The sequence below is a fragment of the Nelumbo lutea genome, chromosome 2 (assembly GCF_056320005.1).
Source record: "Nelumbo lutea isolate HS-2025 chromosome 2, American lotus-T2T, whole genome shotgun sequence".
Taxonomy (NCBI): domain Eukaryota; kingdom Viridiplantae; phylum Streptophyta; class Magnoliopsida; order Proteales; family Nelumbonaceae; genus Nelumbo; species Nelumbo lutea.
The window spans coordinates 25282783-25298007 of record NC_142685.1 but is presented as its reverse complement, the minus strand read 5'-3'; the positions used below and the strand labels follow the sequence as shown (position 1 = coordinate 25298007).

The 15225-nt window shown below is 38.2% G+C and overlaps 1 protein-coding gene across 3 annotated transcripts in view; it reads left to right on the top strand.

Moving 5' to 3' along the window:
* TTN7 (Structural maintenance of chromosomes (SMC) family protein) overlaps positions 1 to 15225 on the top strand; it is a 45246-nt gene that overhangs the window by 25802 nt on the left and 4219 nt on the right. For all 3 annotated transcript variants that reach the window (XM_088970626.1, XM_088970627.1, XM_088970628.1), the window contains exons 14-24: positions 2235 to 2407; positions 2508 to 2607; positions 3267 to 3403; positions 3532 to 3733; positions 12807 to 12894; positions 12984 to 13133; positions 13606 to 13757; positions 13852 to 14043; positions 14141 to 14324; positions 14403 to 14473; positions 14575 to 14726. In XM_088970626.1, the coding sequence (XP_088826752.1) occupies positions 2235 to 2407; positions 2508 to 2607; positions 3267 to 3403; positions 3532 to 3733; positions 12807 to 12894; positions 12984 to 13133; positions 13606 to 13757; positions 13852 to 14043; positions 14141 to 14324; positions 14403 to 14473; positions 14575 to 14726 (1601 nt within the window). The remainder of the gene's footprint in view (positions 1 to 2234; positions 2408 to 2507; positions 2608 to 3266; positions 3404 to 3531; positions 3734 to 12806; positions 12895 to 12983; positions 13134 to 13605; positions 13758 to 13851; positions 14044 to 14140; positions 14325 to 14402; positions 14474 to 14574; positions 14727 to 15225) is intronic.

Here is a 15225-nt window from a genome sequence, read left to right as displayed (position 1 = left end):
ATTAATCAAGTAGGTCGCAGTAAGAATAGTATCCCCCCAATACTTTGTTGGGACATGAAATGACATACTTCTAGCAACTTCAATAATATGACGAATTTTCCTTTCAAAAATTCCATTTTGTTGTGGAGTGTAACCACAAGAACTCTGATGAAGAGCACTAAAATTTTCAAGATAGGTTGAGAAATCCTTCTCAAAGTACTTTTTTTTGATCAATAACTCACGATTTTATTAAAATTAGAGAAAAAATACACAGGTACAGGAAAAGGGAGATAACTCTCTTATCTCACCTAACCAAAATCTACTACCAGCTTAGATCACCTTCTATGACCAATTTGGTGATGTTCAGTTCAGTTGCCCTTTGAGTTCCTTTGATAACAGCTGAAATCTCAGCTCTAAGAGAATCGCCCATTCCAATTGGCCCCGAAAAGAGAGCAATTATCACTCCCTCATTTCTTAAGACACCTCCAATACCTGATAGACCTGGATTACCCATGCTACTTCCATCGAAATTAAGTTTGATAAAACCACTAGGAGAACAAATTCATGAATCACCTTCTATTACCCAAAAAGTACTCCTTTTTCTTATTGGATCATTATACTTTGATGCAACTACCAAACTGAGTGAGAACAAATTCATGGAATTTTTGCACTAATTTGGGCATTTAATCTTGTGAACGCATCAAGTAAACAGAATGGAATGGTGAAAGAGGATTCATATGGCTAATCTCATATGGTTGGGACAAGGCTTAGATGCTGCTATGGTCTATGTATGCTTTCCTAGACAGGTCTTCCAAACATGGATATTTATAGAGCACAATGGCAGAACAGGTCTTCCAAACTCAGGCCCCTAGCTACTTCATCATCACATCATTGATAGCAGATTTCTTGCTACTTGTATGAACATCTCATTCCACTGGAGAAGAGGATAAGCCAATTCTCTTGCAGACTGTTGGCTTGGAGTTGACTGGGGAGATTGTATTGGGGGTCTGCTCTTCTATCTGTTGAATATATCAGGGATTCCCAGAGTCTATTGTATCCTTCTTGTTTAGACTGTTTTTTTGGTGGGGGTACGGGTAGCTTTTCAGTGTCCACCCCTTTTCTTTGTTTTTCATCAAAGAAGTTTCCTGTTTGTAGTCAAAACTAAAAAGTTCTTGTATATTCCGTTATGTTATTTTTCTGTTTGTCATCTAAGTTCCTCAAGTATCAAGATCCTATACAAAATAGGGACACTCGCATATGCAAATGATTACCCAAAAAACCTCCCTTCTATTCAAGGATCATTTGATTTCCTTTTTCCATAAACATGATCAAACTGTTAAAGGAACCATGCTCCAATGAATCCTTGTTAGATAGATACCATCTATACGTTGCTGTGCATAAAAGGTCTCACAAGGATGGTCCAATGTAGGTGTAGAATTTTGAAATTATCACCTCATATGTGCTTTGTATATAAGGTAGTTGCAAGGCAATTTTGGTTTCAGTTTTGGAAACAAGAAATATATTATGAAAGCATGAAAACATGTTTTGAGTTTTTGTTTTAAGAATCAATTCTTTTTTCAAGCAGGTGTGGTCCTTTATTTTTGGAACTCACAACGTGAGAACAATTCATGTTGGAGAACACACCTTATGGTTTTTTAACCCACATGTTGGACTCAGAGGGATTTTCTAGTAGGTTTTAAATAATCCCAATAAATTTTATTCTAGAATGGGTTTCAAAACAAAAAGCTCCTAGGGGTAAAGACTTAATGAAACACATGACTAGGTTCTGTTCATTGATTTGAATTGCATGCTTGGGTAAATAGTAAGATTCATGAATCAAATATTTTTTCTTTGAGAAAAAAGGTAATTTCATTCATGAATCAGAGATTTAAACAATAATGGTAAGTTTTTATTCCAGAATAGTATCCAATTACACGATTTAAATCAAAATTGTTAATCCTATGTAGATCATCAAATTTTGACAGATACATGGAGCATGGACATGCATCATCACTTAGGTTGAAACTTGCATACCATTCCATAATGGTCTGTGTATCTGAACCTAGCTGTGTTTCCTTGATCATTATTTGTTTGTGTTTTCTTTCTATTACTCTCTCCTACAGGTAGTTTAGTGTTATGTTGAAGTTATTTTTCAAGAATATGCTTATATTACTTTTCTTTGGTGAATAACAGTGTACCATTTATTACTTTCTTTTCTTGTCCCCCCATTTTTACTTTTGTATTTTTTATTTCAGGAGAAAAAGCTTCAGGATGAAATCCAGCAGCTTGATGCTGAGCTTAAAGAGAAGGAAGCATATATAGAGGGACGCAGAGTTGAAGCGGGAAAGCTAGAATCCATAATCCTGAAGTCTCAGGAAGGTTTCAACAGTTTCAAGGCACAGAGGGATAGTCTGCAGGATAAGCGGAAGTATGGTTTTCTTTGTTTCTTTGTGTGAATGCTGGTTTTATTTGAATGAGGAATTTTGAAAATTTCCCCTTATAGTTAAGAGAGTTTCCCCCCCTTTTAGGTCCTTATGGGAGAAGGAAAGCGAGCTTTCTGCTGAAGTTGATAAGCTTAAAGCGGATGTTGTAAAGGCTGAAAAGAGCCTTGATCATGCTACACCTGGTGTAAGTAGTTGCTTTCCCTGCCTCTCCCCTCTGGACTAATTTACTGCTCTAAAAGATCAAGAGAACAAGAAAGAACAAAAATGTTTTAGAGATGATTCAAAAGAGATTGCGTCTTTGCTATTGATTAAAAAAGAGGTTACTTCTTTGCTTGATCCTTGCTTGAATTGACCTAACAACTACTTCTAGAAGGCAGGTCTGGACATTGTTAATCCTTGGTTAGTTGTCTCTGACTCTCGTAGTCTCACACATTCAAACTGCCTTCTTAGCTAGGAACTTGATCCGTTGACTTGAGTAAACTTTTCAGTAGATATAGTTGAATCTTTAGGATTTGGTTAACCTTCTCATCCATTGTGAGGGATATCTTTCCTCATTTACTGAATTTAATTTTGATGCATTTGTGCATGCAATTAAACAAGAGTTTAATTACTACATACTTCCCTATGTTAGTTGCAGTTGGTTTTGAATTGGATAATTCCTAGGTTAATTGCAGTGAATGTTGAATTGGATAACAAAAATTCTTGATCACAAGGGGTTTCATTTGAAAGAACCTGTTTTTCTTTTTTATTTGGGTACAACTCTGCAGTATTCTTTTATATTATCTCAAAATCTGTTTTCCTATTATCTCAACTTCTCCACCCCTTTTTATGTACATCTCCTAGGATATCAGAAGAGGATTGAGTTCTGTTCGAAGGATCATCAGAGATTATAACATTGAAGGAGTGTTTGGTCCAGTCCTTGAGTTGCTTGATTGTGATGAGAAGTTTTTCACAGCTGTTGAAGTTACTGCTGGAAACAGGTTTGGGCAATCTGTACTTTCTGTGATGAATCTGTGTTCAGTTGTATTTATAATATGTGTCAAATCTCATTATATGGATCCAATGTTTTCAATGATGTTCTAAGATGTCCATTGTTCTGTGCATACAGCTTATTTCATGTGGTGGTTGAAACAGACGAAATATCAACTCAGATAATTCGACACCTTAATGCATTAAAAGGTGGGCGGGTTACTTTTATACCATTGAACAGGGTACAAGCCCCACGTGTAACCTATCCCCAGAGTTCTGATGTTGTACCATTGTTGAAGAAACTCAAATTCTCTTCTAGGCACACTCCGGCCTTTGCACAGGTTAATTTTTACATGACATTCTTATTTCCTATTGAAACATTTGTTTATTACTGGATGTGCAACCTGTGTTATGTAGAGTTCTTTTTTTACTACCTTATTTGAAACATTTTTCATGTATTGACAGGAATTATGGACTGTGGGTTATGAATTTAGTGCTGAACATTCTTGGAAGTAGAACTATGGTGCATTCCCCGACTTTTGTTGTAATATTAGAGATTCATATAAAAGTCGAGGAAAAACATAACTGTGGTTTGAGGTATAACCATGGTTCACAATTTTGGTATCAATGGGCATTTCACCATGTTAAGATAGAGAAGTTTCGGAGACATTTCACTAGTCTCGCCAAGATATTTGGAAAATCTAAAAAATCAGGAAACATGGAATTAATTATTAAATCTTAAAGGAATTAGGAAGTAACAAAATCTACAGTTATTGATAAGAAACATTACTAGCACTGGGGAATGATTGAATGCATAACTAATATGAGGTGCTTTTGACTTTTTAATACATGTGTTTTTCATGGTTGTTTGCATTCTATTGGTTCATTTTTCCGATTGAGTGCATAGTATGAGGCAACATTTGCTTCGATTAAAGGCAAGGGATGTTCCACAGATACAAATTATTGGGTGGTTGAAACTTGAAAGCTGGATATATTTGTGTATTCATCGGAGGAATTTAAGGACCGAGGATTCCATAAGTTTTGCAATTATTGTAATAATATCATCTTGATATCTAATGATATTGTGCATATGCATATTGTTGAAGATTAATTAGTTTTATGATGTTTTTTTGAGTAGATGTTTATGTTAGTTGTTAGATAGGTGGGGATCACAATAGTTATGTGAGTCCAAATTTTATTATGTTTTTTGAGTGTTATATATGCTGTTTTATGTTTTGCCGCCCTATAAGGGCATAGTCGTCTTTGTACTGTTCTATTATTTTAGTATAAATAATAAGTGAAGGGGGCGGCCAGATTAATCGCTCTCTTTTCTTTCAACACTTCTTCTCTTCTTCTCCTTCTCTCTTCCTTCTCTCTTCAAGAAACTACTTTCTTTCATATTTTTTAATTCAACAGATTTCTACTTGGTATCAGAGCATCGACTAGGGTTTCTTGAAGCATTCTCATGCAGCCCTAGATCAGTCGATTGCATGAAGAAGTAAAGAGCTGATCGATCTACTATAAATTGCCCAATTCTTGGAGTTTTTGGTGGGATCTAGACATCGGTGTTAGACAGTTTTGTATGCCCTTAGCTTCAATCTGATTTGATGTACTTTTGTTATTTAGTGGAAATAAATAAAGTGCATGTTTGATTCATGTTGTTTGGTTTAATTCTGTGTAAAACCCTAAAACTGGACATTTATAGAGACTCTTGTTAGTTTTAAATGTTCACAGCCGTTGGATAAGTCTGGGGAGATTTATCCTGCCAAGGTTGATACTGGTGTGCCACCAAGTGTTGGGATGGCCTGTCTCAGCCATCAGGGTAAGACCCGAGGCACATGCAGTATGAGATTACTTGAATCCTTGAACCGGATCAGATTTCCAGTATTACCCTGGACCTTGGAGATAGATGGGCAAAACTGGAAAGTTACACCTGACCCCTAGACTCGATTATGACATTTCACTAGGTGTTGGATCAGACTGCCTTTGATATGCCATTCAGTGAGATCCTTAGCGGGGATCAAAACCTGGGTATGTTGGGGCAGTTTGAGAATTCATCTGAGTGGGTGATCATAGTGATAGAATCAGCCACTTTGTCGGACAAAGGGTAATGATCGGGAATGCACTCTCTCTGATGGAAACCAAACTGCCGGCAGTTGATTTCAATCGTTGGAATTTTGTTTTGCAAAATTAATATATTTATATATATATGTACGGTTTCGAATTGTTTGCAAATGGTTTTAATTCCCGGGATCCATGTGAGAGGAGAGTGCGGCACTGTTCCTTGCAGCCGAGGGAGAGGTCATCTCTTGTCGGGCAGTGCTTGATCATTAAGGGCTGAGAGGTTAAGTGTAAGACCATTGAGGTTAATACCTGATGGGCTAATCTTGCACCTGCCCACAGTCCCTGGGTTTTTATAAGATGGCTTGGCCCAGGGACCACTTAATGTAAGTGTTGGGCTCATAGGGTCCATATGATGGACTCAAGGGGTTCATTGAGTTTTTCAGTGAATTCGGCTGGACCCTGTTTTAGAGGCTGGGCCGAACCCATGTGGCTGGTGTGTAGATCAATGCTTGGGTCCCACGCCATACAAAGAAGCCCAACTGGGCAGCAGATTGGAAAGTAATTAGACACTGAACACTTAATGGGCCAAAAGCCCATTTCGAGGTGGGCTGATATGATCACCCATCAATGGGGCAAATTTGAGATTAAAGTTAGTAAAAGGATTGGGCCTTTAGCCTTATCCACTCTTAGAGACCAAATTCAAATTAGATTTGAATCTGGTAACCTCCTGATAAGATCAGGAGTAAGCTAACTCTATCTACAGAAAGGATTAAGATTATCCCCTATCCAAATACTGATTTGGATTGGGATAACTCCTAAAAAGGAGGTTTCTTAATCAAGAAGAAAGGAGGAGATTTCGAACCACCTTGAAGAGGTATATGATATCTCCTGCGAATTGAGAGAGGATCTCATTCATACTCTCCAAAAAAACAGAAAAAGCAGTTAAGCCTTTTTCGTTTTGGAGATCTCCTCCTGCCGCCGCCATCTGCCATTGCAAGATTAGATCTTCGCAGAAAAGAAAGTCAAGAAATCTGTTCTTGACATCAGTCTTGCAAGAAAGACTGAAAAAGATTCAGTGTTTAATACTTCCAGAGGATTCTTGTGAAGGATCCAATGTGTAGGACGCACCCTGCTGGTTCTGTTCCATTCACAGCTGTGTCATCTTCAGCAGGAACGGATCTTGGAGCATTCTTTGGGCGTGAACACCAACTTTGGGAGATACTGCTTCTCCGGATCAGGTATATTCCTCCCATTTATCTTTTGGTACAGATCTGGTTTGATTATGGTTCAAGTAGGATCCTTGAATATTGTATTCTAAATTTAGGGAATATGATTCCCAGTTGAGAGAAGGTAGGAAATTTTTGAAATTCGCCCACCCATTCCGCAACCTTTATGGCGTCCATTAGATGGATCCTACCATTCTTTCACTTCTCTCTTCAAGAAACTACTTTCTTTCATATTTTTTAATTCAACAGATTTCTACTTGGTATCAGAGCATCGACTAGGGTTTCTTGAAGCATTCTCATGCAGCCCTAGATCAGTCGATTGTATGAAGAAGTAAAGAGCTGATCGATCTACTATAAATTGCCCAATTCTTGGAGTTTTTGGTGGGATCTAGACATCGGGAAGGTGATCTACTGTTCGACATCAAAATCAGGAAGAACTGGATTACGGGGAAGAGTCACAGAAAATTTAGACTCTTTGTTTTGGTTTGGCCTTGGGCGCCCATGTATTGCCAGTTTTCTTTTGATTTTCTGAAGAGGGCGGTTTGGTTTCTGAAATTTTGTAGGCCTCTCGGAGTGATCGATTCACTTTTCTCTCTGTTGGGAGGCGTGGGGAGGAGAGAGATTTCCCTCCAGCTTGGGTTTTCTTCTTCCGGAAGGGTTGGTTTCTGTGTGTGTGGTATTAAATTATTTTTTGGTCTCTAATATATTTTTTTCTTACAGTTGAACTGTTTAAAGTAAAATGGAGAGTTGGAATACCGATATGAAATCTACTGGCACTGTGGTTTTTTTTCTTACTGTTGAACTGTTTGAAGTAAAATGGAGAGTTGGAATACCGAGATGAAATCTACCGGTACTGCGGGACTGGGTGTTGGAGGTAGTAGTGATATTTTTGGGTCTAGGATTCATTACTACAGTAAAACTTGATGGCACAAATTATTTGGAGTGGGCACAATCAGCTAAGATGGCTATTGGTGCTTGTGGAAAATTAGGGTATCTCACTGGGGAGGAGAAGAAACCTGATACAGACTCTTCCCGATGGATGCAAGAGAATGACATGGTAATGTTTTGGTTGTGTAATTCTATGTTACCTTATATTGCAAAAAAATTCCTATGGGCTAAGACTGCTAAGGAGATTTGGGATGGAGTGACTGAAACTTACTCTCGGAAGCAAAATGAAGCCATAGCCTATCAGTTAAGAAATCAGGGAGAAAAACCTCTTACTATGTATTTCTCCATGCTGAAAACCCTATGGCAGGAAATAAATCACTTAGAAACTGTGGTATGAGAAAGTGTAAATGATGCAACAACTTATCACAAACTGGTAGAGAGGAATAGGGTTTTTGAGTTCTTGGCAGGGCTGGACCCTGAATTTGACATTGCTAGGCAGCATATTCTTTCTAGGGAGGGTGTGACATTCTCTCAAGCCTATGCTTTTGTCTCTGGAGAGGAGAGTAGGAGGAATGTAATGTTGAGACAACCTGGGATTGAACAATCGGCTATGGTTGGTACAACAAAACCTAAGCCGAATGGAGAGAGGGGGAGTAATGAGACTAGAAGGGAAGATAAGGACTTGGTGTGTGATTAGCCTAAGCATACTAGGGACACTTGTTGGAAGCTTCATCCAAATCTTATGCCTGCTTGGATAAGAAACAAGAAGGGAAATGCAAATGTAGCCACTACAGGAGACTCTTTTGCCCCTCTCTCCCAAACTGATTGGGAATCCATTGCAGTAGTAGCAGTGAGAACAGAATTGGAGAGGTTTGGACATCTTATGAGTAAGAAAGATTTACCCAGCCCTAACCTTCCAGATGGACAACAGAATGCATGAGCCAACTACACCACTTCCTTTGCACATACAGGTAGTCCATATGCAACTGCGAATCTTGCATCCACTTCAGGTAAGGAGGGACCTCCCTGGATTATAGACTCAGGAGCATCTGAGCATATGACTAATGCCCCTACCATTTTCAGTTCCTATCAGTTGTGCTTTGGTAGAGACTTATATGCCCATTGCTGGGAAGGGGACGGTTTGAATGACCAATGATATAATTCTGTCCTCTGTTTTACATGTCTATAGACTTCATACCAACCTACTGTCTATTAGTTATTTGACAAAAAATTTGAATTGTTCAGTGTCCTTTCTTCTTGGTAAATGTGTTTTGCAGGATCTGGAGTCAAAGAAGATGATTGGGAGTGATCGTGAAGTGAATGGAGTCTACCTTTTGGATGAGATTTCGAGACATCAGGGCCATCATGTTAGCAGTAGCAGTAGTAGTTGGTCAGAGTCAGTAAACCAAATTATGCTTTGGCACAATCGCTTGGGACATCTTTCTTTTAATTCTTTGAAATGTCTTTTCTCAAAGTTGTTTAAGTATGTTCAATTATCTACTTGGAGTGCGAGAGTTGTCAGTTAAGAAAGCATTGTAGATAGTCTTTTAAACCAAGTAATAAAAGAAGTACTTTTGCTTTTAATATTGTTCACACTGATGTATGGGGGCCATATCAAATCCCTTCCATGTGAGGATTCCGTTACTTTCTCTTGTTTGTGGATGATTATACACGATATTCTTGGCTATATTTGATGAAATCACATGATGAGGTTCCTAACTTAGTACGACAATTCCACCAGATGGTTCTCACACAATTTGGAGTGAGAACTAAGGTTTTTAGATTAGATAATGCTAGAGAGTACTTTGAGAAGGATCTAACCACGTATCTCTTAGAACATGGTGTTGTTCATCAGAGCAGTTGTGCATATACATTGCAACAGAATGGAGTTGCTGAGAGGAAAACCAGACACATTGTGGAGGTGGCAAGGAGTCTTATGGTGTGCGCTTCAGTCTGGGGAGATGTAGTTCTTACAGCCGTACATGTGATTAACCGTGTTTCTTCACGGACTTTGGGGTTTAAGGTGCCATTTAGCTTCATTTTTCCAGATGGAGAGATATTTCATATACCTCTGAGGGTTTTTGGCTATGTTTCTTTTGTTCACATTCTTAGCCCTCGTCGCAAGAAATTTGATCCTAAGGCCAAGAAATGTGTTTTTCTTGGGTATGCTCAGAACCAAAAGGGGTATTGCTATTATGACCCAGTGTCGAGGAGCAGATTTGTCACTATGGATGTTACCTTTTTTGAATCCACATTCTTCTTCTCGAGTAGTTCTCCTTAGGGGGAGAGTTTTGGGGAGGAGAACTCACAATCTGTTCCTCTTCCTGTTTTTGTGGTGCCTCCATCGGTTTAGCCAACACCTACACCATCGGTTCAGCCAACACCTGCACCTCTAGTTTCATTATTTGAGCCACTATGGGCAACCTCACAGCAATATCAGTGCTGATAGATGATGGTTGACTCCACACATGAGTGGAAAACTTGAGTGGAAAACAACCATGCAAGATGAGATGGATGCTTTGGTCAAAAACCAAACTTGGGAAATAGTTGATCTTCCCCCAGACAAGGAGACAGTCGGATGTCGATGGGTATTCACAGTGAAGTATAAGGCCGATGGCAAGATAGAGAGGTACAAGGCAAGGTTGGTAGCAAAAGGGTATAGTCAGACCTATGGTGTTGATTATCTGGAAACCTTTGCACCAGTAGCTAAGATGAGTTCAATTTGTATTCTTTTATCTCTAGCAGCCACCCATTCATGGCCCTTGTTCCAGCTTGATGTAAAAAATGCTTTCCTCAATGGTGACTTACAGGAGGAGGTATATATGGACATTCCAACAGGCTTTTATGAAAATGTTGGTAAAGGAAATGTGTGCAGACTCAGAAAATCGTTGTATGGACTAAAACAGTCACCTAGGGCTTGGTTTGACAGGTCCAGAGGGGCACTCATCCGTTTTGGATACACACAAATACAATCTGATCACACCCTCTTTGTGAAGAGGAGATATGCTTTGGTGTCAATTCTGATTGTGTATGTGGATGATATATTGGTGACAGGAAATGATCTGGAGGAGATTGATGATCTCAAAAAATCACTGCAGCAAGAATTTGAGATCAAAGATCTTGGTGAGCTCAAATACTTCTTAGGGATTGAAGTTGCAAGATCCAAGCATGGGATCTTCATTTCATAGAGAAAGTATGTACTTGAACTACTGCGAGAGACTCAGAAGCTGGGGACCAAACCAACAAGAGACTCCTATTGATCCAAATCACATAATTAATGGTGTGGATAGTGAATTGGTAAAGGATGTGCGGGAGACTGAGAAAGTATGTACTTAACCTATTGTGTATGACACGACCAAATATTTCTTGTGCTGTTAGTGTTGCGAGTTAGTACACGCATGCAGCTCAGGTTTAGCATTGGGAAGCTATTGAGAGAATACTTGCATATCTGAAAAAACACCCTGGCAGAGGTATTCTTTTCTCAAATCATGAGAATTTGAAGCTACAATCCTATACAGATGTAGACTGGGCAAGATCCTAAGATGACATGAGGTCTACATCAGGAGTGTGCACCTTTGTAGGTGGAAACTTGATCTCTTGGAAGAGTAAGAAGCAAGCGGTTGTGGCAAGGTCAAGTGTAGAGGCTGAGTATAAATCCATGGCTCATGGTGTCTCAGAACTTCTTTGGGTTAGATCTCTTTTGAGTGATAGGACAAAACAATCCAATTCAGCATGATAGGACAAAACACATTGAAGTTGATAGACACTTTATAAGAGAAAGGGTAACAACCAGAGAAGTTTGTTTGCCTTATGTCTCTTCAGAGTTGCAGCTGACTGATGTTCTCACTAAAGTGGTGGCAAGGAACAAGCTTGAACATGATCTATGCAACTTGGGAATGTGTGACATTTACTCCCAACTTGAGGGGGAGTGTTGAAGATTAATTAGTTTTATGATGTTTTTTTGAGTAGATGTTCATGTTAGTTGTTAGATAGGAGGTGGGGATCACAATAGTTATGTGAGTCCAAATTTTATTATGTTTTTTGAGTGTTATATATGCTGTTTTATGTTTTGCCGCCCTATAAGGGTATAGTTGTCTTTGTACTGTTTTATTATTTTAGTATAAATAATAAGTGAAGGGGGCGGCCAGATTAATCGCTCTCTTTTCTTTCAATTTCTCTTCTTCTCCTTCTCTCTTCCTTCTCTCTTCAAGAAACTACTTTCTTTCATATTTTTTAATTCAGCAGGTTTCTACTCATTTCTTGTATATGAGCTACTATGCTTAGGCTATGCAATTTTTGTCTAAAGACTAGGGTGTTGACATCTTAATCCTTTTTTACATATTGATACAATGAGAAGCACCGGCCATTTGGGTTAATCTAACTGTTATTTGAATACAGTACCTTGAACACTGCAGGCCTATTACATTCTTTGGGGCCCTAGGTGTTGTCAGTTTTGATTCTGAACATTGGTATTCTGTGCTTGTGAATTCAAACACGGTTTGATCAATGAGTGACTTTGCTCTTGATAAAATTCATCCTTAACTATTAAACACCAAATACAAATGCTTGATGATGTTTATTTTGCTTCAGTTCTTGTGGTTATGGTTGGGCTGGAAAGGAATCCCTAGAATGAGCTATGAGGAAAGTAACGTCAGCCTAAAGGAGATAGCTAACCCAGGACGAGTTCATTGGGGGAAAAGGTAGCTATTGAAGCTAAAACCTTTATCTCTTTGAAGATAATGTCTGGGTTGTTCTACTGTTTAAAGTAAAGGAGAGAGGATGAAAAGGACATTATTGCATCTGCCATGTAGTCATAGCAGTTCTTATTTTGTCCACTTTATTAACGACTAAATGATAAGGGGAAGACCATATTTCCTTCAAGACTAGCCTAGAAATGCTTGCAATTTTGATGCCATCACCTTTGTTGAGCTTGAAAATGATGAACCTGTAATTCTTTACAAACTGTTTGGGTTCCCTTCCAAATGCCCTAAATCTCTTAAGAGACCTTATTGGTGTTCTGATCCTCTCTTTGTGTGTTTATGTACTTCATTTTGAATTTTTGTACTTTGCTCAACAGATGGCAAATTGTGAAGGGCAACTGCACTGCTTTTTTTTTTTTTTAAGTTTCCTTTTCACAGTATTTTAATGTAGAGACTGTTTGGATACTATTAATCTGAGCTAATGAAGTTAGCACCTCTCTAGAATTCTAACATGATTGAATTCGTTTTTTTAACAGGTATTTGGTAGAACAGTAATTTGTCGAGACTTGGATGTGGCTACAAGGGTTGCTCGTACTGATGGTTTGGACTGCATAACATTGGAAGGTTTGAATTGGAACTTTGCTGCGATGCATTTTGTTTGATAATTTCTGCTTTGTAAATCTAAACCGTCTTCTTTTTCATTCTTCTACCAGGTGATCAAGTTAGCAAGAAAGGTGGCATGACTGGTGGATTTTACGATTATAGGCGTTCTAAACTGAAATTTATGAACATAATTAGGCAGAATACGAAGTCTATCAATACAAAAGGCGAGGAACTAAAAAAGATTAGAATGAATCTTGAAGATATCCCATCAATGACCTTCCAATCTTGAGCTTATTTTCACTACTTTATTATATTTTTGCATACCTTTTTATCTTGGTTTTCTCTTATAACACATGTTGCTGCTTTATTATTAAATTTTCAGAAACAAAATGATGAAATCATGATCACATCTGACCAACCTGCTGTACCTACCAAGAATCTAATGTTAGGCAACAAAAGAATTTACTCCATCCTAGAGCCATCAGATCTAATAGGAGTTGAACATGCTGATAAAATCTAACTTTTTGTATTCCTAAATGCACTTCTTATCATTGATGGCACTGGGTTCCCTAAGGGGCAGCCATCAAAGTTTAGCTTTACTACTCCTTGGAGAGGAGTTGTCCAGACTAATTAATAATCTGCCTTAATGTAGATAAGCTAGCCTTAATTGGGATGGTCAAAAAGAATATGTGGATTTTTATTTCCTTTTCGTTTAAACTTGACTGTTCCAACGGATAGACAAGAAAATTACAGAGCTTGTAAGCGAACAGCAGAAAATTGATGCTAAGCTAGCCCATGATAAATCAGAATTGGAACAAGTCAAGCAGGATATTGCTAATGCTTTTAAGCAGAAGCAATCCATTTCTAAAGCTCTTGAAAAGAAGGTATCTTTTACTGCATCAAATATGTGTAATTATGCATTTCTATTGGTTTCTTGGCTGTTCTTGATATTAACATGCTTACCTTATTCATTTACAGGAAAAACTGCTTTCAAATGCTCGTAGTCAAATTGATCAGCTTAGAGCGGGTATGGCTATGAAAAGGGCTGAAATGGGAACAGAACTTATTGATCATTTGACACCAGAGGAGAAAGATCTTCTTTCACGTTTAAATCCTGAAATCACAGAGCTGAAAGAGAAGCTTATTGCCTGCAAGACGGACCGAATAGAGGTAAATTACCAAGTTCGTTAACCTATGTTAAAAGTTTTTTTAAAGCTCAAGTTGGATTTTAGTGTTCAGTGTTCTCATATTTGTTTTTGATTAATAGACTGAGACAAGAAAAGGGGAGCTTGAGACCAACCTGTCAACCAACCTTGTAAGGCGTCAACAAGAGTTGGAGGCTGTAAAATTATCTGTAGAGAATGACATGTTGCCTGGGGAAGCTGAACTTAAGAGGCAGGAGTTAAAGGATGCTAAAGCATTGGTTGATGATGCAACACAACAGCTCAAAAGTGAGACAAAAGATTTACCTTGATTAAGTTTTCACCAGTGGTATATTGCCCTCTTTTGACTGAAATTATTCTTCACAGGAGTCGTAGAAAATATAGATGAACGAACAAAGGAGATCAAGAAAATCAAAGACGAGAGAAATAGATTAAAGGTTATATTTTTATATGGTATTAATTGTGTATTGAGCAGCAGAAAGTATGGGAGGCTTGGCATTAATATCTATGCTTCACATTTTTCTATTGTAATTTCCAGACTTTGGAGGACAATTATGAGCGGACACTTCAGGATGAAGCAAAAGAATTGGAACAGCTATTGAGTAAAAGGAATATTCTTATTGCTAAACAAGATGATTACATGAAGAAAATTAGGGACTTGGGTTCATTACCATCAGATGCGTTTGATACGTAATTCTTTTCTCTACACTTGAAAAGTTCCCATTCAATGTAGTGTAGTGATTTTTTCCATTTCAATTTTCGTGGTGAATAATGCCTTATAATCCTTTAATTTCTACTATATGTGTGTGGTGTTTTTTCCTTAGTTTTTGGAATTTATTTTTCTGTTGGTACTTGGTTTTGACTTGGAAATTTCCATCATGGGCCAATATGCATGCAGGACACAGCATATTGGCTAGGGCCATTGCTTGGGGCAATGGTACAATGTTGGGCAGACAAGCATGAGAATGCAGGTTTGAATCTGAGAGCGGCCAACTCACACCAAAAAAATGCAAAAGGTTTTATGTACTCCACCCTCCCAAAACCCCGGATAGCTGGGAATCTGTAATGACAAATCATCTTTCACAATTTTCTGGAGCATCTAGAAGGGGAGAAATCAGAGAATTTTTATTTGGAAGGCATGAAATTAGGTGGTGGTTGGAAGAATTGAGAGGATATTGATTTCTTAGGT